The sequence below is a fragment of the Rhinopithecus roxellana genome, chromosome 4 (assembly GCF_007565055.1).
Source record: "Rhinopithecus roxellana isolate Shanxi Qingling chromosome 4, ASM756505v1, whole genome shotgun sequence".
In the NCBI taxonomy this organism is placed as follows: Eukaryota; Metazoa; Chordata; class Mammalia; order Primates; family Cercopithecidae; genus Rhinopithecus; species Rhinopithecus roxellana.
In genome coordinates, this window is record NC_044552.1 from 178,723,530 (window position 1) to 178,748,727 (window position 25,198).

General features: G+C 50.0%; 1 protein-coding gene across 1 annotated transcript; it reads right to left on the reverse strand.

Moving 5' to 3' along the window:
* Nucleotides 1-773: 773 nt before the first annotated feature.
* LOC104663744 (UL16-binding protein 1-like) lies at nucleotides 774-9,242 on the reverse strand. The gene is made up of 5 exons (XM_030929623.1): nucleotides 9,158-9,242; nucleotides 2,808-3,071; nucleotides 2,321-2,593; nucleotides 1,540-1,671; nucleotides 774-1,033 (listed from the first exon to the last, which is right to left on the reverse strand). Exons 1-5 carry the CDS (start codon nucleotides 9,240-9,242, stop codon nucleotides 774-776), a joined length of 1,014 nt encoding a protein of 337 aa, XP_030785483.1.
* Nucleotides 9,243-25,198: the final 15,956 nt, after the last annotated feature.

Below are 25,198 nucleotides of genomic sequence, written 5' to 3' on the forward strand. Positions count from 1 at the left end.
AGCCTGGGCGACAGAGCAAGACTCCCTTTCTTGTTCAGTTAAAACTTGTGCAGGAATTCCATCCATTACCACCGAGAGAAAGTGGCAGAAGATGTTAAGAAAAATGGCTGTTAGGATCATCAGCAAAGGTAATGACTGGCATGAGATGCTGAGTCTACAATGTCCCCATCATGTGCTGGGGGCCGGTGGGCTTGCTAAGGCTTGAACTCCTGCTTTCCAGAAAGGCACAGTGGTGAGTAGACAGGTGGCCTCCCTGAAGGGAGAGCAGGAACCAGACCAGGCTAACAGAGGTTTCTTGATATCATCGTCCACCTTCAAAAAAGATGAAGCGTTGGTTTAAGTGGCTGAGAAAAACCTGGGTCCGTTCTCCTGGGTGATCCCTCCCAGGCCCTCCCCATTTCGGAACCTCTCCCCCAGATAAAGAACATGTTTTTCCCTCCAACGCTACCCTTGGCTCTGCAGCCTGTCCCAACCTCCACCCTCCTTCACCACACCACAGAGCCAGCCCAGGTCCTGTTACAGCGCATGGGGGCTCAGAACTGAGGCTGGTAATGAGAAGTCTGCACCCTCATTGAGGGCTTGCTCCCCCTTCTCATAGAAGGGTCTAGAGGACCAGGGGGAGGTCTGTCCAAAGAGAGGTCTTTGTATCTATGTTCCCTGGCATTGGGTGGGCGTGCAGGCAAACCTCCTTCTTTCCCCTTTGTTCTCAGCCTATGCTCACCCTGGGAGCTGCACCCATAGCTCTGAATGGGACTGTCCCTGCCCCGCCTCATTCATTCCTGACCAAGTTCAGTGGTGAGCATGGAACTCCAGCAGCAGCTCAGCTCCCCTGCCTGAGTCCACTCTGCTCCAGGCAGGGCCATCAGCTGGCTCAGGATCTGGAGTGTGAAGGAGGCAGAATGGCAGGAGCATCGCCCCAGGACCCGGCCAGGAATCCCATGGGTCCAAGGGGCCTGGCCTTTTCTGAACCTCAGTCCGGACATGCTCCACTCTTCACTTTCCACCTTAACTGCTGGGACCCGAGCTGCTTTCTCTGGGAATGCAGCCTTTGGAATTGGGTGGGCCAAGGCCCTCACAGCCCCCTCGTCCTGGGATTCTCCCAGATTACTCTCTTCTTAGCTTCCTCCAGGGATGCCCTTGCCCTTGACATCCTAGGTGAAGTGGCCATGCTGCTCCGCTCCTACTCTGCAGACTGCCCACGCTTGAGTTCCGGCTGCCTGCAGGCCACACACCACTACCCTTCCCGAATAGGAACCTGCTCTGAAACAGGCCTGAATTAGCGAAACCCTCTCAAGTTCAACAGGGCTTGAGCCTTGGTATGGGCCCCTCCCTTTGCCTCTGGCCTCTGACAGTGAGAATCCATCAGAACTGAAGGTTGAGCTGCCCAGGTCGTCGCCAACAGGCAACACCAGCTCTTACTCATCTGTCTCGTGTCAGGATGAGAAGTTCCCGGCCTCTGGGACTCTGGGAATCCCCCTTCTGCATCCTCCCATCTCACCCATCTGCCCCTTGCTCCCCTCCCAATATTGCCCACAGTACCTGTCAATCTAAACAACTCTCCACAGCAGCCAGCTAGAATGAAGCAGAGGAGGATGATAAGGAGGCTCCAGGGAATGAGGGTGGTGGCCATGGCTTTGGAGTGGGTTGTGCCTTGGGCCAGAGAGGGTGGTTCTGAAATGGAAACACAGGAGTGACAGGCCCCAAATCTTAGGAGATGCCTCCTCAGCTCCTGCTACCCCAGGTCATCCTAGAAGGCAGACCTTTTGTCCTCCTTTGCTGTGGGGCAACCTCTGGGACAGGTCCTGGGGTAGGAAGGGAAAGGGGGTGTCCCCTGTCCTCAGGGAGCTCACACGGCTCCTGAGGGAAGCAAGGTGACAGCACAGCCCACCCTCCTGCTCTGGCGGAAGAGGAGGTGATGCCCCAAGGCCAGGGAGGGGAGGGTCTTGGGCCCTGGCATTGGAGGTGATTTTAATGGATTTACAGAAACAGACGAGGGGAGAGGAAAGAAAAGGCGATTCTAGGAGAAAGGAACACTAACGAAAAAGATATGGAAACACTATGGCACCCACAGATTCGAAGTTGGTGAGAAATGCACAGTGAGTGGAGCAGAAGCAAGTGCAGGGAGAAAAAGGAGTCAGAAGGAAAAAGGCAGAGGAGGATGAGATAGCACAGGCACGCCAGCACACCCCAGAAGGAGCCTCTCATGAGGGGGTCATGTTCGTACTCACTCAAACGCTCACACACGCACTCACACACACTCACACACTGGGCTGATAATATACGAACTCAAGACAGCTTCCTTTTTTCCCCTCTCACTTACTTGTTGGATCCAGCATTTGTTCCCAGTACATCAAAAATTCCTGAAGCCATGTCTTACAGTCCCCCATTGAAATCTTCTGGAAGAACATGGTCACATCCCTGTTCTCCCACTTCTCTTTCATCTTCTTGGCTCCAGGATGAAGTGCTGTCCACTTTCTGTTGTTTGAGTCAAAGAGGAGGAACGTCTGTCCATTGAAGAGGAACTGCCAAGATCCTCTGCCGTGTCCATGGGCTTCGTGCTCACAAGACATCCGGGCCTGCAGAATGAGGGGCTCTGCCCCATTGGAAAGAGATCAGCTCTGATCTTGACAAGTCCTGAGCCCCACCCTGCTTCCTTTCCTGGTTCCTGGACTTGCTCTCTCTGCTGCATCCTGCCCATGCTTCTCAGCCTCTTGTGTGACACAAACTTCTGGTTTATTTTTTGCATGAAACCAATAAATGCCTCTAAGTTACTACTGTGTCTGCTCCCTGGGCCATTTTAAACTTACCAATGTGTATTAAATTCTCCACCTGAATGTCAGGCAGTTGTCCTTTGAGGAAATCCACCACGTCTCCTAGTGTTTCAGTTTGTTTTTCCCAGGTTTTTGTGACATTGACTTTCTTCCCCAGAGAAGCAAAGGCTTTGGCCTTGTGGTTAACACAGTCATAGTGAAGAAAAGGCCTTTCATCCACCAGGCCTTGAACTTCACACCATCGTGGTTCAGGTCTGAACTTAGGAGTGATGATGAAGTCATAGCAAAGACAGTGTGTGTCTGTGGAAGAAAAACAAAGGAGGGGGTTAGTGTAGGGGGAAGTGGAACTTGAGTCTCCTCCTCCCCCTTGTGGTGACTGCAAGTGAAGGCCTCTGAGGAGCTGGGCTGGCAAAGTAAGAGGTGCCTCATCCAGGACTGTCATGAAAACTACCTAATGACTAGAGCGTCTCCCTTGCTTGAGTACATGGAGGGGAAGGTTCCTGCCGCCATGAATCCACATGTCCCCTCCAGACATGTCCCACCTGCTCTGTGCCCACGTCGATGAGCACATGACCTTGTCATGGATGTGCCAGGCCTGCTGTGGCAGGAAAAGCCCTGGATGAGGAGGACCCTCAGCAGCAGTCCATGTGGACTGCAGGAGGCGGGAGAGGGTGTGGGAGCTGCCCTGGGATGCTCCAGCACAGTGTTGGGCGGGGGCGGTGAGGGCAGAATTCAGTTTAGATAAGCAAGTGATTATTGTCACGGGTCACAGGATTTAATATGTTGGCAAAGCCCCAGCGAAGTCACCCATCTGCTATAAGCATGAATTCCTGGAACCTTGGAAAGGGATGGTTCACAGGGCAAGAAGTTGAAAACCCAGAACTTCTAATTCAGGGTATAGGGGAAAGAACCAAAAGGCTCTGAGAAGCGCCCATGCCAGAGTGGCTGCAGCATGAAAATCCAGAACGATGTCCATCCTCTGGGCTCATGGGATGCCTGCAGGACTCCTGTTTACTCAGCATGTAAAGAAGGCCCTGGGATAAGGCAGCAGACTGTCAAGAAGCCCAGGGATGCCTGTTGCTGAAGGCCGGGGTGGGGGTAGGAAATGCTGTTCCTGAAATGGGCTCCCAGTAGTAATGGGGATGGAAAATCCTGAAATAACAGATCTCAAGTGGAGGCTGTCAACTGTCAGGAGGAAGGAGGGTGCAATGATGGAAATAATTAAAGAAGTCACAATGCCAGCTGGGGACCTCAGCCATACAAAGGTATGCCCATGGCTCATAGAACAAAGGAGTCAAAGATCCAACAGAAATGGAAACTCAACCCGGATACTGCTAGAGTTAAATATAGCAAACAAAGACAAAACGCAAGGATGGATGACCTGGAGGCTGAAAGGAGTCACCCCAGGAAATAACTGAGCTCCTCTGCCCAGCTTTGAGAACTGAACCACATCTCAGTCCCAGAGTCCATTACTAAAAGGAGAGCCCAGAGGCCCCAGTGGGCTCCTTCAACCCGACAGCAACTGCAATGACTCCTTCAGACTCCCTCACGGAGCTACATGTGCATTCACTTTGGTAAGTGTACACCATGAAACAGCAAATACCCAGACACTCCTAGTGAACAGTGTGCGATCTGACCTTCTCCCAGAGACCTGAAGCATTAACTTGCTCCCCTGTTACTCATGAGGTGCATTTAGGGCAAAGTAACAGACGGACACCTGTGTCAGGTCCAGCTTAGACGGATGTGCTGGGTTCATTCGATGATAATTTCACATTTCCTGGGTTTGTACCAGGAATGGATAGTGTTTGTAGTTAATGTAGTAACTATTGTAGGTTGTGCTGGTCATATGACCTCCTCTGTCACTATTCAACTCTGCTCTTGTAGCTGGGATGCAGCCATACACACTCTCATAAGGGGTGTTGCTGGACCTACCAATATGGCTATTTGACCCTGGAGTCCATAAGATCCCAGAGGCATGTGTGGTTGGAAAAGGTGCTATGTGAATTTCATGGCAATTGCCAACTGCAGAATCACAACAGGGTCCCCTAGTGCTCAGAAGCAAGGCTGTGCCACTCACAGCAGCAAAATCCCCTCACTTAAAAGTGGCTCCAGGTGTGTTCTTGGGCCCTGGTGGAGATGGGCCTCCAGCTATGGGAGGGTAGTGACCACACAGCCTCAGAGCTGCCCATCACAGGGTGTGCTCCTCACCCTTTAGGTCATTAGGAAGATAGGCCCGGCAGTGAGAAGACGCAGGTGGGTCTCCTGAGATGGGCCAGAGCAGGGCCACAGGGAACCAAGAAACTGCATAAGCAGTTGGCCCCGGTCCCCAGGACACCACATGGGTGCACCCCTCACCCTCAACTCACACCTGAGGCTTCAGGGAGGGTCCCTGATGGCCCCAAGGGACCGATGATGCCACCCAGCAGCAAAGGAGGGGGGCATTGACCCCAAACTATAGAACCTCCACTCACACCCATCACATCCACACCACCCAGAAGCCACAGGCAGGGTCGGACACACCTGTGACTCTTCAACTTACACCACTTGGAGATGACACCCTAGGGGAGTGGGGCAGCAATTGCCAGGACACAGCATGTGCCTTCACCTGGGGTCAGCGACCTAGGATGGTGTCCACATCTGGTCTCCCTTTTGTTTGCAGGTTGCCATTGCCTGCTGTTTCTCTACAAAGGGACAGGACTTGACACACAAGAGTACCCATGGCCAGCAAGGACCAAAGTGCCTTCAGCCTATCCTTTCTAGAAAGGGTTTGCTGACTCCTGTCTGCGTAGTGACTGTTCTATATAACCCTATCTCCCCAGTAGGAAGAACAGGGTGGTCTGGGACCCAAGGGAAGTAGTGGGTGCCTCTACTCATGGGCGCTCCCAGAGTCATCCTGGGGGAAATGGTCCTTCCCATCCCCTCTGCACTAAGTTCTGTGGAAAGCGTGGGGTGTGTTTGCTGGGGTGTGTCCTCAGGCAAAAGGGGAGAAGGTGCTAGTTGGTGGGGGAGGTGCCAAGGGCTCCTTCATGGATGGGGAGGTGAGGGAGGCCTGTGTGGTGACTGCGGTGAGCTGAGACGGAGAGTGAAAGGGTGCAACCTGGGTGGTGAAAGAGAATGGTGAGGGGAGGGGTAGGAAGTGTCTGGTGAGCCCCTGGGTGCAGGTGAGTGTCTACAGCAAAGTTCAGGAGGAAGTTCCAGGGCAGGAAGCCCTGGAGGTGCTGGAAGGTTTGTGTGGTGAAGAGCAGGTCAGAGCAGAGCAGGGCTGTGGCTGGTGGGGGAGTCTGTGATTGCTTCCCTGTGGAACTCCCCTTCACCCTTGTCCTGACCCCAGCTACGGTTCGAGGATCTGGTTTCTCTTTCCCTAGGGCGAGTGGGGCTGCGGGTCTGCACCAGGGAGGGTCTGCACCAGGGATCCCCGCCCCACCTTGCCCTCTGTAGCCCTTTGGCCCCTCCACTCTCCTGGGATTCCTTTCCAGCCTTTTTTGACGCTCCCCCTGGCCTGCGGGGCTAGCAGCAGCTGCAGCAAGCCGACTCGGTGGCAAGGAGCCCCGGAGGGGAACTGAGCGCCTTCAGCCGGGCATGTTCAGGGAGATAGCGACCTTCAGACAGATTGCAATATTCCGGGAGGCCGCAATGCTCGAGGCGATCGCGATGTTCGGGGTGATCGCGATGTTCCGGGAGACCGCGATGTTCGCGGATATCGCGATGTTAGGGGTAACCGGGATGTTAGGGGAGACTGAGGTGTTCCGGGGAACCGCGTTGTTCGGGGAGATCGCGCTGGTCCATCCAGCAGCCTCCTGGCCTACAGGGCAAGCAGCAGCCACAGGAAGTGGACCTGGCGGAAAGGAGCCGCGGAGGAGAACTGAGTGTCTTCAGCCGGGCATGTTCGGGGAGATCGCGATGTTCGGGGAGACGGCGATGTTCCCGGAGACCGCGATGTCTGGGGTGGCAGCGATGTTCGGGGAGACCGCGATGTTCGGCGAGACCGGGATGTCTGGGGAGACCGCAATGTTCGGAGCGACGGCGATGTTCGGGGCGACCTCGATTTTCGCGGAGATCGAAAGTTCGGGGAGACCGCGATGTTTGGGGCGACTGAGATGTTCGGGGGGACCTCGATTTTCGCGGAGATCGCGAAGTTCTGGGAGACGGCGATGTTCCATATTCGGGGAAACCGCGACGTTCGGGGAAAGTGCGACTTTGGGGAAGATCGCGCCAGTCCATCCAAAAGCTTCCTGGCCTGCGGGGCAAGCAGCAGCCGCAGGAATAGGACCAGGCGGAAAGGAGCGGCGGAGGGGAACTGAGTGCCTTCAGCCGGGCATGTTCGGGGAGATCGAGATGTTTGGGGAGATGGCAATGTTAGGGGAGATCGCGATTTTCGGGGAGACCGAAATGTTCGGGGAGATCGCATTGTTTGGGGAGATGGCGATGTTCGGGGGGACCGCCATGTTTGGGGGGATCGCGATGTTCGGGAGGACAGCGATGTTCGGGGAAACCGGGATGTTCGGGGGAACCGCGATGTTCGGGGAGACAGCGATATTCGGGGAGATCGCGATGTGCGGGGAAATCGGGATGTTCGGGGAGACAGCGATATTCGGGGAGATCGCGATGTGCAGGGGAACCGGGATGTTCGGGGAGACAGCGATGTTTGGGGAAATCGCGTTGTTCGAGGAGATGGCGATGTTCGGGGAGACCGGGATGTTCGGGCGGATGGCGATGTTCCGATAGAACGCGATGTTCAGGAAGATCGCCCCGGTCCTTCCAGAAGCTTCCTGGGGCAAGCAGAAGCCTCAGGAAGCCGACCCGACGGAAAGGAGCCGCGGAGGGGAACTTAGTGCCTTCAGTCGGGCATGTTCGGGGGATAGTGATGTTCGGGGAGATCGGAACGTTTGGGGAGATCGCGATGTATGGGAGATCGCGCCGGTCCATCCAGAAAGTTCCTGGCCTGCGGGGCAAGCAGCAGCCACAGGAATCGGACCCCGCGGAAAGGAGCCGAGGAGGGGAACTGAGTGCCTTCAGCTGGGTATGTTCGGGGAGACCGAGATATTCGGGGAGATCGCGTTGTTCGGAGAGATGGCGATGTTCGGGGGGACAGCGATGTTCGGGGTGATAGCGATGTTCGGGGAGGCCGCGATGTTTGGGGGGGCCGCGATGTTCGGGGGGACCGCGATGTTCGAGGAGACAGCGATGTTCGGGGAGATCGCGGCGGCGCATCCAGAAGCCTCCTGGCCTGCGGGGCAAGCAGCAGCCGCAGGAAGTGGGCCGGGCGGAAAGGAGCCGCGGAGGGGAACTGAGTGGCTTCAGACGGGCATGTTCGGGGAGATCGCGATATTCCGGAAGACAGCGACGTTCGAGGAGACGGCGATGTTCGAGGAGACCGCGATGTTCCGGGGGATCGCGACGTTCCGGGAGACAGCGATGTTCGGGGAGACAGCGATGTTCGAGGAGACGGCGATGTTCCGGGGGATCGCGATGTTCCGGGAGACAGCGATGTTCCGGGAGACAGCGATGTTCGGGGAGATCGCGATATTAGGGGACACAGCGATGTTCCGGGAGACCGGGATGTTCGGGGAGATCGCGCCGGTCCTTCCAGAATCCTCCTGGCCTGCGAGGCAAGCAGAAGCCGCAGGAAGCAGACCCGGCGGAAAGGAGCCGCGGTGCGGAACTGAGTGCCTTTAGCAGGGCACGTTAGGGGAGATCGAGATGTTCGGGGAGATCTCAACGTTCGGGGAGACCGCGACTATCGGGGAAACCGCGATGTTCGGGGAGATCGCGACGTTCGGGGAGATCGCGCTGGTGCATCCATAAGCTTCCTCGCCTGCGGAGCAAGCAGCAGCAGCAGGAGTGGCACCCGGCGGGAAGGAGCCGCGGAGGAGAACTGAGTGCCTTTAGCCAGGCATGTTCGGGGAGATCGAGACGGTCCGGGAGATGGCAATGTTCGGGGAGACCGCGATGTTTGGGGAGATCGCACCGGTCCTTCCAGAAGCTTCCTGGCCTGCCGGGCAAGCATCAACCGCAGGAAGCCGGCCCGGCGGAAAGGAGCCACAGAGGGGAACTAAGTGTCTTCAGCTGGGTATGTTCGGGGAGTTCGCGATATTCGGGGAGATCGCGATGTTCGGGGAGACAGTGATGTTCGGTGGAACCTCGATGTTCGGAGGGACCGCGATGTTCGGAGGGACCGCGACGTTTGGGGAAACAGAGATGTTCCGGGAAGCAGGATGTTCGGGGGGACCGCCATGTTCGGGGAGACCGCGATATTTGGGCAGACCGCGATGTTCCCGAAGATCGCGCCAGTCCTTCCAGAAGCCTCCCCTCCTCTGAAACCCGCTGCAGTCCACAGCCCACCAGGTTTGGCCCCCGCCCCGCTTAGGCTCCATCCCCCAACTCACCGGCCCGCCCTGCCCCGGACCAGCCGAACAGCAGGTGCAGAAAGGAGAGGCACAGAAGGAACTCAGTGCTGGCAGCCGCTGCCATGACAGACCTGGAGCGCAGGGGCAGGAGGCGCGGTCCACGCGGAGTCCGGCTGATGAATCGCTTCCTGGCTCCCAGGCCTGGTAATTATAAAAGCCGCCCGGCCCCGCCCCTCTTCGCGGCACCCCGCCCCGGGGCGGGCTGGGATCCACTGGGCGGGATCCTAGCCTGCCCTTATTAGGGATGCTCCACCCCGTCAAGCTGTCATCTGGCAGCCGCCTGGCTGATGAAACTTTCCCCTCCAACCCGCCCCCGCGGCTTGTTTGCGGCTGGCACAGGCCCCGAGCGGGACCAGGGCGCGGTTCCTTCCATGGCTCCATCACCTAATTTTTCAACACAGCATTTCTCATTACCACAATGTAAACACGCACAGGAAGGTGAAGAAACTTGCACAGGAATACTCAGTGGCGGCGGTGTCTCCCCGTCACCGCCTGCGCCAGCAACACCCGCCCTCCCTCCGCCAGTGTCGCGGTGCCCCCGCCCCTCTCCGTTCAGGGCGCAGCCGCTTCCCCAGTCCGGAGCGGACCTTGTTTGCCTCTCCACTAAAAGCAGAAGGTCTTTGAGTATATTCTATATCCCTTCATGACTTCCGGAAAAAAAAAAAAAAAAGAAAGCCCTGGAGGCCTACAGTGATCAATCATCATGTGATCAATTGTGTTTCCATGGAGAGCAGAAGCCGAGGGAGGGGTCTACGCATGCTTGGGGCTCACTTTGCCACACACCTTCTCGGTCCAACCACACTCAAATCCATGGCTGCATCCGCACCTCGGCTCAGTCCCTGGATGGTCACTGCAGCCATCCTTAAAGGGGCAACCCGAGTGCATCCTCGTCTCAGTTATGAAACCATCTAGATCTGTGGGCAGAAGCCAGAGGGAGGTGGGGAGCCCGTGGCCCTTGGCCTCAAGGGAGGGCTTAGCCTTGGGTGAAGACTGGGCAGAGCCCCTGAGTCCCACTCTGTCCCCAGTCACTCAGCCGGTTCTGCCATCGAATGAGAAGAATAGGCACAGACCTCCCACTCACACAGTCTTCATGTGGGGAGAACTTCACCTGGTGACCATCAATCCCCAGGGTCCTGAGGATATGGGAAAGGGGAGGAGGCCTGGACCAAGCCCAGGACCTGTCTATGCTTCAGGACAGGGACATGGGATGGCAGCCATCTCTGTGATGGAGCAGGGACACAAGAGCCAAAGGTTCTGGCCTGAAGCACTAGAGCCTCTGTCCAGGAGGGGCCTTGTGAAGGGTAGTCTGGAGGACAACAGACACATGGGGGTGGGCAGTTCTCAGATTTGGGAGGGGCATAGCTTGGTGGGTCCAGGGATCTGTGTGTGAGAAGAGCCTGCCATGTACAGGGCTGAGGGCAGGAGCCCAGGTTACTCCTGGGAGGAGGCCACTGGGAAGGCCCTGGCAGCCCCACCCCTGAGGCTGGGTGACCTGGGCCAGTGACTGGGGGAACAGGATGAAAGCAGGGGAGACTGGCAGGAGAGTCTCAAGCAGGACAGCCAGATGACAGGAGGAGGGGCCTCTCTGCACACCTGGGCCCTGGTGCCTCACCCCTGCTGCAGGCATCTGGCCACCAGACTCAGGTCTGCCCACGATGGGGATAGAAGTGGCTCAAAAGTGACTGTAATGGCTGTGATCTAGAGGTCTTGCATTCAGACGTGGAAGTCAGCTGATATTGTGGCTGAATATTCCTGTGCAAGGTTCTTCAGCTTTCTGGGCATGGATGTCCACATGTGGAAAAATGACAAATGCTATGAACACAGATGAAATGAGGAGATTCTACAAGGAACCCTGTCCTTGCACATGCTAAGCACCCAGGGCAGGTCTCCTATTTCAGTTGTGAGCCCTGCTGCCCTCCCTGAAGTCAGCAAATGCCAGGCCCACCCTGAGGAGAGCTGGAGCTCTCAGCCCAGGCCGTGGCCTCTTCATGGCCCTGAGTGTGCTGTGAGGGGGTGGAAATGAAAGCAAGACCCACCATCAGGACTCAGGCGTGTTTTTGAGACCCACAGAGGATGATTTTTCTCTCCATCACCTGGTGAGCCTGACCTGATTTAAGGGTGGTTGGAGGCTGAGTGAACCAGTGAATGAATGAGACAGTTGTGGGAGTGAATGGGGCTCAGAGGAATAGCACAGGTGCAGAGGGGAGTTGGAGAGGAGGTTTTAACCCCCAGGGGCCCGAAGGTGGCAGCGTCGAGGTTGGAGATCTCATGATTGGCACAAGTTGGTAATACTTTTTTGCCTTTTTTTTCTTCTCGAGACAGAGTCTCACTCTGTCGCCCAGGCTGGAGTGCAGTGGGATGATCTCAGTTCAGTGCAACTGCCGCCTCCCAGGTTGAAGCGATTCTTTTGACTCAGCCTTCCGAATAGCTGGGATTACAGGCATCTGCCATTGTGCCCGACTAATTTTTGCAGTTTTAGTAGAGACAAGGTCTCACCATGTTGGCCAGGCTAGTCTCGAACTCCTGGCCTCAGGTGATCCACCTGCCTCGGCCTCCCAAAGTGCTGGGATTACAGGCGTATGAGCCACTGCAACTGGCCACAACTTGGAAATTTGAGTGCCCACCTAGGTGTCCACAAAGATTTTCCAAGGAAGAGTAACTGGTTTTCAACCAGTCTGGGGGTGCTTCATCAGGATAGAATCTTCTAGAAAACATAGTGTGATGATGGACAGCAAACTGCTGTCTTCATCTGGTTTTGATTGAGCCTAGAGTGCACCAGGGCGAAAGAATCTTGCCTTTTTTTTTTTTTTTTTTTTTGAGATGGAGTCTCACACTGTTGCAGGGGCTGGTGTACAGTTGAGCAATGTCAAGTTGCTATACTCTCCACCTCCCAGGTTCAAGCGATTCTCCTGCCTCAGCCTCCCAAGTAGCTAGGATTACAGGCACCTGCCAACACACCTGGCTAATTTTTTTGTATTTTTAGTAGAGACAGGGTTTCACTATGTTGGCCAGGCTGGTCTTGAACTCCTGACCCCATGATCCACTCACCTTGGACTTCCAAAGTGCTGGGATTACAAGCATGAGCCACAGTGCCCAGCCGAAAATCTGTGTTTTAAACAAAGAAGGAACGAGTCTGAGAGCGGAAATGGAAATGGGAAAAGATAAGGGGGCCAGGAGGAAGAGAAGGAGAAAAGAAGGGTTGGGGTCTGAGAGGGAGCAAGAATCCAAGCATTTCCGGACCCATGGCCTGGAGTTGCAAGTGGGGGGGCGGGGGCCACTGGAGCTGTGACAGCCTTGAGGGCTGTGGTGACTCACACAGGGGCCCTCTGCTTCCTCCAGGCTTGTCACACCCTGGGCTCCAGGTCCCTAGTGGCACAGTTGCTGGTGCAGAGTTGGGTGTCTGCCTCCAGCTCTACTCCTGCTACCAGGCTGGTCCGGAGTGGGTCGGGTCAGTGAGTTCCAGGCTGGACCCTAAGTAGGGGTCCTGGGCCAACATAGGAAGTCTTGGACTGCAGGGGTGCGGGGGGTCAGGAGGAGGGCAGGCTTCTGGAAGTTTCTGAAGGTCTCCCTGGGATTTAATGTGGCATTGCCAGCTGAAGCCAGCTTGGCATGGGGAGAGAGATGTGAGACTGATGAAAAGTGTGCAGCCTGATTTAAAGCCAAATCCTGAGCCCTTTCCAAGAACAATAAACTATATTGTAGTGGCTAAAACAAACAAACAAACAAACAAACAAAGTAGCCTTTCTTGACAGATACAGAACCTATCATTTTTAAACTTTACATTTAACATTGTCTTTTGAAGATAGTGTATATTATTTGATATTTTAAAATTCAACCTGGGAGTTTCAGTGATTTCTGTGATGAGCTTAGTAATTCACCTTTATTGTAATTATTATTGTTTAGGATTTAGCTATACCATCTTTTTTGTTTGTTTGTACGGGGTCTTCCTCTGTTGTCCAGGCTGGAGTGCCGCGGCGTAGTCATAGCTAGCTGCAGCCTCTAACTCCTGGGCTCAGGCCATCTTACTGCCTCAGCCTCCAAGTAGCCAGGACTACAAGCATGTGCCACCCACTGGGCTAATTTTCTATATTTGTTTGTAGAGATGGGGTCTGTCTATATTGCCCAGGCTGGACTTGAACTCCCGAGCTCAAGCGATCCTCCCACCTCGGCCTCGAAAAGTGCAGGGATTACAGGCATGAACCACTGTGCCTGGTCCACGTGTATTTATTGTGTTTTTTATTGCTGGCATTTCCCCCTCCATACCTGTGTTCCATTTAGTATACTGAGGTTTTCTTTGGTTGGTTAAAAGTTATATATTCTAGTTTTCTTCCCAGCGTGGCCGCCCTTAACCTATGACTCATACCAATATGTATCACATTTATTGGTATTAATGGTTTTGTTTTATTCCTAATTTTAGAAGTATCAGCATGTTTTCCTATTCCTTTGCGTGCCACCTCCAGCCCCATTTTCCTGATATCTTTCCTACCTGTAATTCTCAGGTACTCTTAGCTACACTTCCTTGTTTCTGTGATCCTAACTTCACATTTCCCTTGTTGTGAGATAACAGTAATCTGGAACAGATTCTTTGGTCACTCATCCTCCTCGGTTCTCTTGTGGCATCTCCTGTGTTTCTCTTGCTATTGAGGTACCTTCCTCTAAACTATTTCCAACTTGGATCTTCAGGAGGCAAATATCCTTCAGGTTTTCTGTTTTGAATAATTCTGATACATGATGGGCAGGATTTGGCAACTGCCCCCTCAAGTTTCCTGTACCTTTTCTAGAATGATATGTTCTAGAAAACACTGATGACAGGACAACTAGCTGCTGTCTTAGCCTGTTTGTTTGAGCCTGGAGCGTACCAGGGGCAGGAAAATCCAGTATTTTAAGCAAAGAAGAAATGTGTATGAAAGTGGGTATGGAAATGGGAAAGGAAAGGGGACCAGGAAGAAGGGGATGGAGGGAATAAGGGCTCAGGACCTAGAGAAACCAGCTGCTCCTAGTCTAGGCACCGCTAGTCTAGGAACTGTGAGTCTAGGCACGGCTAGTCTAGGCTCTGCACAGTCATAATTAAAGCTACTAATCAGTTGACCTTAAATAGAGAGATTTTCCTGGATTCTCTGAGTGGGCCCAGTGCCATCACATGAGCTCCAAAAATCAGAGAATTTTCTCAGACTGGAGCCAAGAAAGATGCGTCCGATGTCAGAGAGATTCTAAGCATGAGAAGGATTCCATGCACTGTTGCTGGCTCTGAGTTGTGGGTGCTGTGAGCAAGACTGCAGAGGGGCCTGTAGGAGTTAGGGAAGGGCTGCAGCTGACAGCCAGTAGGGAAGTTGGGACCTCAGTTCCACAGGTCCAAGGACTGGATTCTGCAAGCAACCTGAATGCACTTGGAAGCAGATGTGTCCCAGAATCTCCCAATCAGAGCCCAGCAGGGGGATAGCTTGATTTTGACCTTGAAGACTGGGAGCAGAGAAACCAATCAAGCCATCTCAGGCTTGTGACCTAGAGGACTGTGAAATAATAAAGATGTACTGATTTAAGCAGGTAAGTATGTGGCAATTTGTTATCACTGCAACAGAAAAGACACCTTCGTTATTAAATGAGAATTTGACTGGATATAAAATTCTAGGCTCAAGTTCTTTTCCTTCATATTTTAGAAATAATACTCCATTGTTATCTTGCAACCAGGGTTGCTGTTGTGTAGCCTGAAGGCCAAGTGTTTCCTTCTTCCTTCCCTTGTTTCCCTGGGGTAATTTGGGAAAGGGAGCCAGAAGCCTGAGCTTCTTTCCTGTCTTCATCCAGTGAATTTGTACCATTCCAGGCTGTTAATCACAGTCTCAAGGAGGTAGAGAATAGTTTCTACTTTAACCTACCTGTTCACAGATGCACTTGGAGATCAGACAAGCTTACTGTTTTTCTCTTATTCGACTAGTGCTAGTCTTCTCTCCTCCTATTTTATAAATATTAAACTTATTGAGATGTAATTTACAGGCAATACTCCTTTGTGAACAGAGGAGCTTAAAGTCTCTTATCTTTGGGAGTATATTGAAACACGTAGGCGTTTGCTCATATTATAAGGCATGTTCCCCAGTTATAAACATTAAACAGATGAATGATGTTACTTCAGTCATGTATCATCTTACCAACTTGTCAATTCTGTAGAAAATCACGTTTCTAGCATTACTTGCTTCAGGTTTTCAGAAGAGAAAAACAACAATGTTTTCACTGAACATTGGCTTTTAAACAAAATCAATGCTAGAACTAGTTAAATTCATTTACTTCCTATCATTTCTATATTTTATAGATTTCATAAAATTGGCCCACAGTCTTAAATTTGTTATAATTATGACAGAAATCTTAGTAAAATACCCCATCCCTTTCAGTTATTGGAAACACTACTGAATTCTAGACTTAAACAATAAATAGCACATTGTAGAACAGCAGTACTGTTTATAAAACTGAATTCAGTTGAGTTAATCAGACATGACAAGATATTTTTATGATTTTAACATAAGCTTAATGAACAATGTTGAATAGATTTAAACACTTTTTAAATAATATATCTAAATGGTGTGTATTATGGTAACACTGCCTTTGAGAAGAAATCATGAATTTTGGATTTAACATATAGGATGGCACCCTAGGAAAACATTAAAAAGTCAGGAGAATTGTACTTTAAGAGTGGAATTGACTAATGAAAATATACATTACCAGAGTCACCTCCTGGGATGCCTAGACATTTACTTATGATGCGAGCATTTTCCTGCCTAGAAACAGCAAAACTGACTGTTGAGCTCTAACTGGCAGGCCCCACAGGCCAGAGCAACAACAGAGTAAGAAAACCAGGAAAATGTTTTGCTCAATAGTTTTTTTTTTTTTCATTTTTAAAAGCCATTGAAACATAGTAAACATAGTTATTTTTAAATCCCTCCCTGATAATTCTAATTTTTTGTTGTTTTTTCTTTCTTTCTTTCTTCCTTTTTTTTTCTTTTTCTTTTTTCAAACAGAGTCTCACTCAATGGCCAGGACTGAAATGCAGTGGCATGATCTCGGCTCACTGCAACTTCCATTTCCTGGGTTCAATCGATTCTCGTGCCTCAGCCTCCTGAGTAACTGGGACTATAGCCGTGAACCACCAGACCCAGCTAATTTTTGTATTTTTAGTACAGAAGGGGTTTCACCATGTTGGTCAGGATGGTCTCAAACTCCCGACCTCAGGTGATCCACCCGCCTGGGGCTCCCAAAGTGCTGGGATTACAGGGGTGAGCCACCGCACCTGGCAAGATAATTCTAAAATCTAAAGCTGCAAAGTCTAACCCAGCAGTTACTAGCTACGTGAGGCTATTGAGAGCTTGCAATACAACTAGTTTAAATTGAGAAGTACTGTCAGTATACGGTGCACACCAAATTTCAAAGGTTTAGTATAAAAATGTCAAATGTCTCATTATTCATTTTTCCATTGATGACATGCTGAAATAATAATTTTGGTTAAAAAAATTTAGTTAAAGCATATTGAGAAAAATGTTGTAAAAATATATTTTACCTGTTTCTTTTTATTTTTTCAATGTGCTCACTAGAATATTTAAAATTCCCTGTGTGGCTCACACTTGTGGCTTGCATTATATTTCTATCAGACTACTGATCTAGAGGTTCCATGTATTTTCTGTCTCTGTTGCACATTTCAGCTGGTTCTTGTTGTTGCTATCTTACCTCCCTATGTGGTTGGTTATCTTTTTCTACCTTCTGGATACAGTGTTTTAAAAATTGCTGTTGACAGAATATAAAGTGTAGGATGGGCTGGGCATAGTGGCAACCAGGGTGAGTCATTCTGCCAGGCTTGGGAACTGTGCTACTCAGGAAACTTTTCTCATCACTGACCCCAATCCTGTCCCAGATGGGAGAAGCAGTGAGTGCTGTGCCTAGGCTCCCTGCCTTCCCAGTGCTCCCAGCATCACACCAGCTCCTCCCCAGTTGCTGTGGGGTCCCGACCCTCCATGTTCACTATACTCCCAAAATTGGCTCCCCATCTTCACTGCCCACCAAGCATCATCCCAGGCCCTCCAGGGTCACTGCCTGACCAGGTGGCGGTTGGGTGAAGAGGCAGAGATCAAGACAAGACACCTGGTCCAGTTTGACTTTAGGTTCCTCTCTGAAACACGACTGCATTCCACATCCTGTTCCTCCTGCAACCTCAGCTGGGAGGATGTGTAGGACTGTGTAGAATCTTGGTGGGTGATGACCAATTCCTGCAACCATGGCTTTTCAGCTACATTGATTTTTCCTAAAATGGACAAACAGACTGGCAACAAGTTATGGAAATACTGTTTTCCTTACTAACAATAGAGATGTGTACATGTATCAATGATGGTTTTTTAAAATAAATATAAGCCCATAGGCACTCTGCTGAATGCAGATTCTATCTCAAACTAACACACTTTCAAGATCTTCCAATACCTGCACATATAGTTTTCCTTTTATCTCTGCAAGACATTACACAGAATGACTGCATCACAACAAATGTAACCAGTGTCTGTGTATGAAGATCCAGATGGTCTCCAGTCAGTTACTTTTACAGACACGAAATGCTGCAGAACTGTGTTCCATGAATCTCAATTTAATTGTGTAGAATAGATTTCCAGACACAGAATTGCTGTGCATATTAATGCACCTTTAAAGCGTCTCATGTCTCGGGGATGGCAATGCTGGCAACACTCTCTTCTGTGACTGTGAAGTCCCACCATGGGCAGAGGAGGGTGAAACAACCACTATAGAGGGGGTGGAAACTGAAGGACAGGGTGACAGGTTCATCAAGAGTAAAAATTATCCAAGTCTTAATTAAGAATATCTATACATATGCATTTGAAATGGCATAAAGACTCCTGGAAAGATTCAAGAATCCAATATTGTCTAATTCCCGGCTGTGGCTAACGAGAGTGGACCCAAGGCAGGGACGGGGAGCCTTTCCCACATGACTTTTCATGGTTTGATCCTGAAACAGGTGAAAATATGTAGGTGAAGAAGTAAGAAAGAGTGGGGCCAGGAGCCCCAGGGAGGGTCACCGGATGGGCTCGCCTGATCTGTTGTGGGCCCCGAGGGTCCTGGGACGCAGAATATGAGCAGGGACGTGCGGGTCTGCCTCAGTGAGGAGGCACTGGTTCTAGATATTTACCAAACGGTGTTGTCACAGGGGGGATATTATAGGCGATTGCTGATTTCAACCACAGATGACTTTGGCGGAAAGTTCCGCTCCTGGGAGTTTCAGTTTCCACCCCTCCGCGTCCTCTCTAGCTTCTGCGAAGCCTCCGCCCAGGGCGTTCGCTTCGACCGAGCTCCGGACCCAGGTCCCGCCCTGTGGAGACCACCGGAGTGGGTGCACCCGCTGCCGGCCGATACCCCCGGGCCTCCGGGTCCACAGTGTCCGGAAAAAAAAACGGCCTTTCAAAGACCTGGATGACTCGCTGGTACGCGGCAACAGACCCGCGGTTCCCGTGTCAGAAGAATCAAGGAAATGCGGGGCCTGGTGGGGTGAGGAGCACGAGGTTCCTGCTTCATCCTCGCCGGAGTTTGTCACGGCTCAGTGTGTAGACCTCACCGTCCCGCCAATCCATGGGGCTCCGACAGTGTGGGCCCCGCGAGGACCCCCATCCTCCTTGCCCTTGGGGCAGCTACTAGGTCCTGAGTGTCCAGGGTCCGGAAGGGGCGTCAAGTTGTCGCCTCCTGGATCCCACCGCTCGCAGTCCAGGGCTCCTGGTTTATATGCTGGCCTGGGGCCCGGAGCATGGATGTCGTGGGGCGGAGAAAACCTTGGGATGGTTGGAAATGAAGGATGGGAGGGAGAACCAGAGAAAGGGAGAGGAAGGAAGCAGGTAGGGCCAGAGAATAAAGAGAAACCTCTGCCAGGAAAATGGGAAGAGGATGACACACTCATAGCCCTACACTCCAACTCTCCCTCTCCTGCTCTGCCTTGTAAGGAACGCAGGCCCCACCCCCTCCAGCCCCACTGTGTTTGGGGTCACCCATTCCAGCGGGGTGAGGCGTCCCGTTGTGGGTGCGGTTGGCATTTCCCTGAGGGCTTGTGGACACTGAGCACCTTTTCCTGTTTCACTGCTATTTGCATTCTTCTAACGCCAATGGACAAGGGGAGGTCCCCAAACGCAGGTGGGACCGCGACCCCAGGCGGTGCGGGGCTCTTGGCAGCGCATGGGGTAGTGAATTCGAAGATGAGTAAGGAAAATAGAGAAAGGATGGAGATTTATTGTAAAAGGAAAGTAAATACTCAATAAAGGGAGTGTAGGGAAACTCAAGAGAGAGGCAGGGGCAAGGGGGCTTGGGGCTGCCATCTTTCTGGGTTTCTTCAACCAACGGGTGGAATACTCATGAAAATTCCTGGTTTTCTTAGTACTCTGGTGCCTCGAATTTTTATACCAAATATGAGTATTCTCAGAACTGCTAGGGAGCTTACTAGTATGTTAATCAAGCATGTAATGCGGTCCTACGTGAAATCTGGGTCAAATCCAGGGCCATGTGGGTCCAATCATTCTTAGCTTGGTCCACACGCTGTTTTTCAGCAACTTATCAGCCCCAGCCCCTGCGATATTTCAACAGATTCCTTTTGCTCGTCACCTGAAACTGCTGCCTAAAATTTTCTATTCGTTTGAGATCACCGTGTTAGTTTACCTGTCTCACATTGGAGAAATGTATATTCAAATTCCTTGCATATATTTAAATTGGCTTACTTCACTTTATAATATTGAGTTGCAAGAGTTCTTGATATATTCAGAATAACAATCCCTTACCAGATACATGATTTTCAATTATTTTCTCTCATTCTGGAAGTTTTTTTTTTTTGTTTTGTTTGTTTGTTTTTGTTTTTTACCTTCTGAATGAAGTTCCTTTTGAAGCACAAAAGTTTTACATTTGCATGAAATGAAATTATTAAACTACCTTTTATTGTGCTATTTTGTGCTACTGGCCTTCAGGGAAGGAGGGAGTGGGCAGGAAGCCCCCTAGAGTCCCTGTCTCCCTCCACAGCAACTCACCAGAAAATCCATTCACCATTCATACAGGCATGTTATCACACACACACACACGCACACACACAGAGACATGCAGGCACTGTCTCTCACATACACTCACACCATGCAGGCGCACCACACACACACACACACACACACACACACAAATGTATGCAGAAATAAGACACAGCCATGCACATACATGGACACAAACAAAGACACACAGAAACACACGGGAGAAACACGCGTGTCATCTGAGAGTTGTCATGTGGGGCCCATCCTGCCCATGCACCTTTCGTCTCGCCAGCTGTCTCCCAATTCATGAAGGAGTTCTGAAGCCCTCAAGCAGGCAGTCACTGTGTGATCTGAAACACTCAGACAGCTCTTCACTCTGACTTATCTTCCTGGTCCCCCCGGGATGAAGCAGCATCCTGTTGGTTTTCACTGTAGCAGAAGAGAATTCTCCCCCGGCAGAACTGCTGGGCCACCAGAGAGCACCCCTCTGCTCTTTGCCTCAAGGCATCTTGATCTGCAGGGCAGAAGGAACTGCCCCAATCCTCAAAAATGAACTCTTTATGGATTCCTCTTCCGCATGATGCCAACATCTCTTTTGTCTTCTCTGTAGCCCTTGGCTGTGGATCCCAAGCTGTGTGCCAAGGAGCTCAGGGCACAAACTCGCTGTGAGCAAACCCTCTGGGCTTACTGAACTATTTGAAAGATGAGCAGTGCCATCTGCTGGAAAACACTAGAAAGTACCAGTCCAAGGTATTTTATAGTTTCAACATCAGACTATGCACCATTACAAGTTACAGGTGTGCACCATCATGCCTGGCTAATTTTTGTATTTTTAGTAGAGACGGAGTTTCACCATGTTGGTCAGACTGTTCTCAAACTCCTGACCTCGTGATCTGCCCACCGCGGCTTCCCAAAGAGCATTTTTTCATGTTTGCTGGCCACTTATAGGTCTTCTTTTGAAAAGTGTCTGTTCACATTCTTTACTTGGGATTTTGTTCTTGCTAGTTAAGTTCCGTGTAGATTCTGGATATTAGAGCTTTGACAGACACACAGATTGCAGATATTTCTCCCATCCTATAGGCTGTTTACTGTGTTGCTAATTTTTTTTTTTAAACTCTTCAGTTTAATGAGGTCCCATTTGTGAATTTTTTTTATTGTTGTTGCAAATGCTTTTGGTGTCTTCATCATGATATCTTTGTCAGGCCCTATGTCCAAAGTGGCACTTCCTAGCTTCCAGGATTTTTATGGTTTTAGGACTTACATTTAAATCTTTAATTAATGTCGAGTTATTTTGCATATATGGTGAAAGGTAGAGGTTCAGTTTCATTCTTCTGCACATGGCTAGCCAGTTATCCCAGCAATTTGTTGAATTAGGACTCTTTCCCCATTGCTTGTTTTTGCTGATTTTGTTGAAGGTTAGAAGGTGTGAAGTTTCTTTCTGAGCTCTATTCTGTTCCACTGATCTAAGTGTCTTTTTTGTACCAGTACCATTCTGTTTTGATCACGTAGCCTTATATTATAGTTTGAAGTCAGGCAATGTGATGCCTCTGGCTTTGTTCTTTTTGCTTATGATTGTTTTGGCTATTTGGCTCTTTCTTAATTCCAAATAACTTTTAGATTAGATTTTTCTAATCTGTGAAAAATGACATTGGTATTGATAGAGATAGTGTTGCATCTATAAATTGCTTTTGGAAGTATGGCCATTTTAACTATATTGATTCTCCAAACCATCAGTATGAAATATTTTCCCATGTATTTGTGTTGTCTCATTTTTTTCAGCCATGTTTTGTAGATCCTCTTTTTCCATACAAAATCTGGTAGAATTCCATGGTGTCTATGTACCACATTTTTTTTTTCCATTCAATTCACTGTTCCTGGGCACTTAGATTGTGATTCTGTGTCCTTGCTAGTGAGAATAGCACTGCAATGAACATATTGACGCAGTTGTCTTTTGATAAAATGAATTCTTTTCCTGGGTATATCCTGAGCAGTGGGATTGGGGTGAATGGGTTCCATTTTAAGTTCTTGGAGGAATCTCCAAACTGCTTTCCATAGCGGCTGAACACGTTTGCTTTCCCACCAACAGTGTCTGTTCCTTTTCTCTGCAGCCTCACCACCATCTCCGACTTTATGACGGGTAAGAGATGGTAACTCATTGCAGTTTTGATTTGCACTTATCTGATGATTAGTGATATTGAGCATCTTTTATGCTTGTTGACCAATGTAGGTTCTTTTGAAAAGTATCGGTTCGTGTCTTTGCCCAATGTTAATTGGGTTTTTTCTTCTTGCTTGTTGAATTGTTTAAGTTCCTTGTAAATTCTGGATATTGAACCTTTGTCAGATGCATACTTTGCAAATAGTTTCCACCATTCTACAGGCTGTCTGTTTAGTGTGTTGCTAGTTTCTTTTTCTGTGCAGAAGCTCTTAGTTTAATGAGGTCCCATTTGTCAATTTTTTGTTGTTGTTTCAATTGTTTTTAGTGTCTTCTTCATGAAATCTTTGCCAGGTCCTATGTCCGCATTGGTATGTCTTAGGTTATATTCTAGGATTTTTACAGTTTTAGTACTTACATTTAAATCTTTCACCCATATCAAGTTATTTTATATGTATGGGGAGAGGTAGGGGATAGTTTCCTTCTTCTGCATATGGCTGGCTGGATATCCCAGCACTAATTTTCGAATAGGGAGTCTTTCCCACATTGCTCATTTCTGTTGAAGATTAGATGGCGGTAGGTGTGCAGGTTTATTCAGGGCTCTACATTATTTTATTTACTAAATAAAATAATCATTAATGTAATATTTTCATATTAAATAATTAAAAATTTCTACAACAGGCACTGTGGTTCATGTCTGCAATTCCAGAGCATCGAGGAGGCCAAGGGGGAGGACTGCTCAAGGCCAAGATTTGAAGACCATCCTGGGCAACATAGGAAGACTCTATCTCTACCTAAAATAAAACAATTTGCCGGGCCTAGTGGCATGTGCCTGTAGTCTCAGCTATTCTAGAGGCTGAGTCTAGAGGATCACTTGAGCTCAGAAGTTGGAGATTACAGTTAGTGGTAAGTATGCCGCTTCACTCCAATATGGTTGACAGAATGAGAAACTGTAAAAAGCCATAAAAAATAAAAAGGATTATAACAATTCTTGGTCAGCAACACACTAAACAGCTTGTAGAATGGGGGGAAAACTAGGCCGGGCGCGGTGGCTCAAGCCTGTAATCCCAGCACTTTGGGAGGCCGAGACGGGCGGATCACGAGGTCAGGAGATCGAGACCCATCCTGGCTAACACGGTGAAACCCCGTCTCTACTAAAAATACAAAAAACTAGCCGGGGGCGACGTGGCGGGCGCCTGTAGTCCCAGCTACTTGGGAGGCTGAGGCGGAGAATGGCGTAAACCCGGGAGGCGGAGCTTGCAGTGAGCTGAGATCCGGGCACAACTGCACCTCCATATCGCGGGCGACAAGAGCGAGAACTTCATTCCGCCTCACTCAAAAAAAAAAAAAAAAAAAAAAAAAAAAAAAAAAAAAACAAAAAAAAAAAAAAAAAAAAATGAATGGGGAAAAACTATTTGCAAAGTATGCATCTGACAAAGGTCCAATATCCAGAATCTACAAGGAACTTAAACAATTCAAACAAGAAAAAAAAAGCCCAATTAAAATTGGGCAAAGACATGAATGGATACTTTTCAAAAGAAGACCTACAATTGGCCAACAAACACGAAAACATGCTTAATATCACTAATCATCAGGAGGTAAGTGCAAATCAAAACCGCAATGAGTTACCATCTCTAATCAGTCACAAAGTCAGAGATGGTGGTGAGGCTGGCAGAAGAAAAGGAAACAGACACTATTAGTGGGAAAGCAAATGTGTTCAGCCGCTATGGAAAGCAGTTTGGAGATTTCTCCAAGAACTTAAAATGGAAAGGATCCCTGAGCTCTGAAGTCACCATACTATTTTACTAGTGATACTGTTTGGAAGAATAAGGTCATGCTTCAGAGAAGTGTCTGCTTTTCCACAATCAAAGAAGTAGAAAGAAAATGCCTTTTGCTGGGATTTCTTGTTCAGTTAAAACTTGTGCAGGAATTCCATCCATTACCACCGAGAGAAAGTGGCAGAAGACGTTAAGAAAAATGGCTGTTAGGATCATCAGCAAAGGTAATGAGTGGCATGAGATGCTGAGTCTACAATATCCTCATCATCTCCTGGGGGCCTGTGGGCTTGCTAAGGCTTGCACTCCTGCTTTCCAGAAAGGCAAAAAAGTGGTGAGTAGACAGGCGACCTCCCTGAAGGGAGAGAGGCAGGAACCAGACCAGGCTAACAGAGGCTTCTTGATATCATCTTCCACCTTCAGAAAAGATGAAGCGTTGGTTTAAGTGGCTGAGAAAAAACCTGGGTCTGTTGTCCTGGGTGACAGGCCCTCCCCATTTCCGAGCCTCTCCCCCAAATAAAGAACATGTTTTTCCCTTCAAACCTACCCTTGGCTCTGCAGCCAGTCCCAACCTCCACCCTCCTTCACCACACCACAGAGCCAGCCCAGGTCCTGTTACAGCGCATGGGGGCTCAGAATTGAGGCTGGTAATGAGGGTTGTGCACCCCAGGGAGGGCCTGCTCCCCCTTCTCACAGAAGGGTCTAGAGGACCTGGGGAGCACTGTCCAAAGAGAGGTCTTTGTATCAGTGTTCCCTGGCCTTGGGTGGGCTTGCAGGCAAACCTCCTTCTTTCCCCTTTGCTCTCAACCTCTCCTCTCCCTGGGACCTGCACCCACAGCTTTGAATGGGACTGCCCCTGCCCCCGCCCTATTCATTCCTAACCAAGTTCAGTGGTGAGCATGGAACTCCAGCAGCAGCTCAGCTCCCGGTCTGAGTCCACTCTGCTCCAGGCAGGGCCATCAGCTGGCTCAGGATCTGGAGTGTGCAGGAGGCAGAATGGCAGGGGCATCACCCAGGACCCGGCCAGGAATGCCATGGGTCCAACAGGCCTGGCCTTTCCTGA

What these genes read in the sequence shown, in the direction of transcription:
- LOC104663744 (XM_030929623.1), bottom strand. Translation starts at nt 9,242, where the DNA reads ATGGCAGCGGCTGCCAGCACTGAGTTCCTTCTGTGCCTCTCCTTTCTG. An exon ending in ACAAATGCTGGATCCAACAA is followed by an intron (nt 1,672 to 2,320) that starts GTAAGTGAGAGG and finishes TTTCCATTTCAG; the next exon opens with AACCACCCTCTCTGGCCCAA. An exon ending in AGAGTTGTTTAGATTGACAG is followed by an intron (nt 1,034 to 1,539) that starts GTACTGTGGGCA and finishes CTGCATTCCCAG; the next exon opens with AGAAAGCAGCTCGGGTCCCA.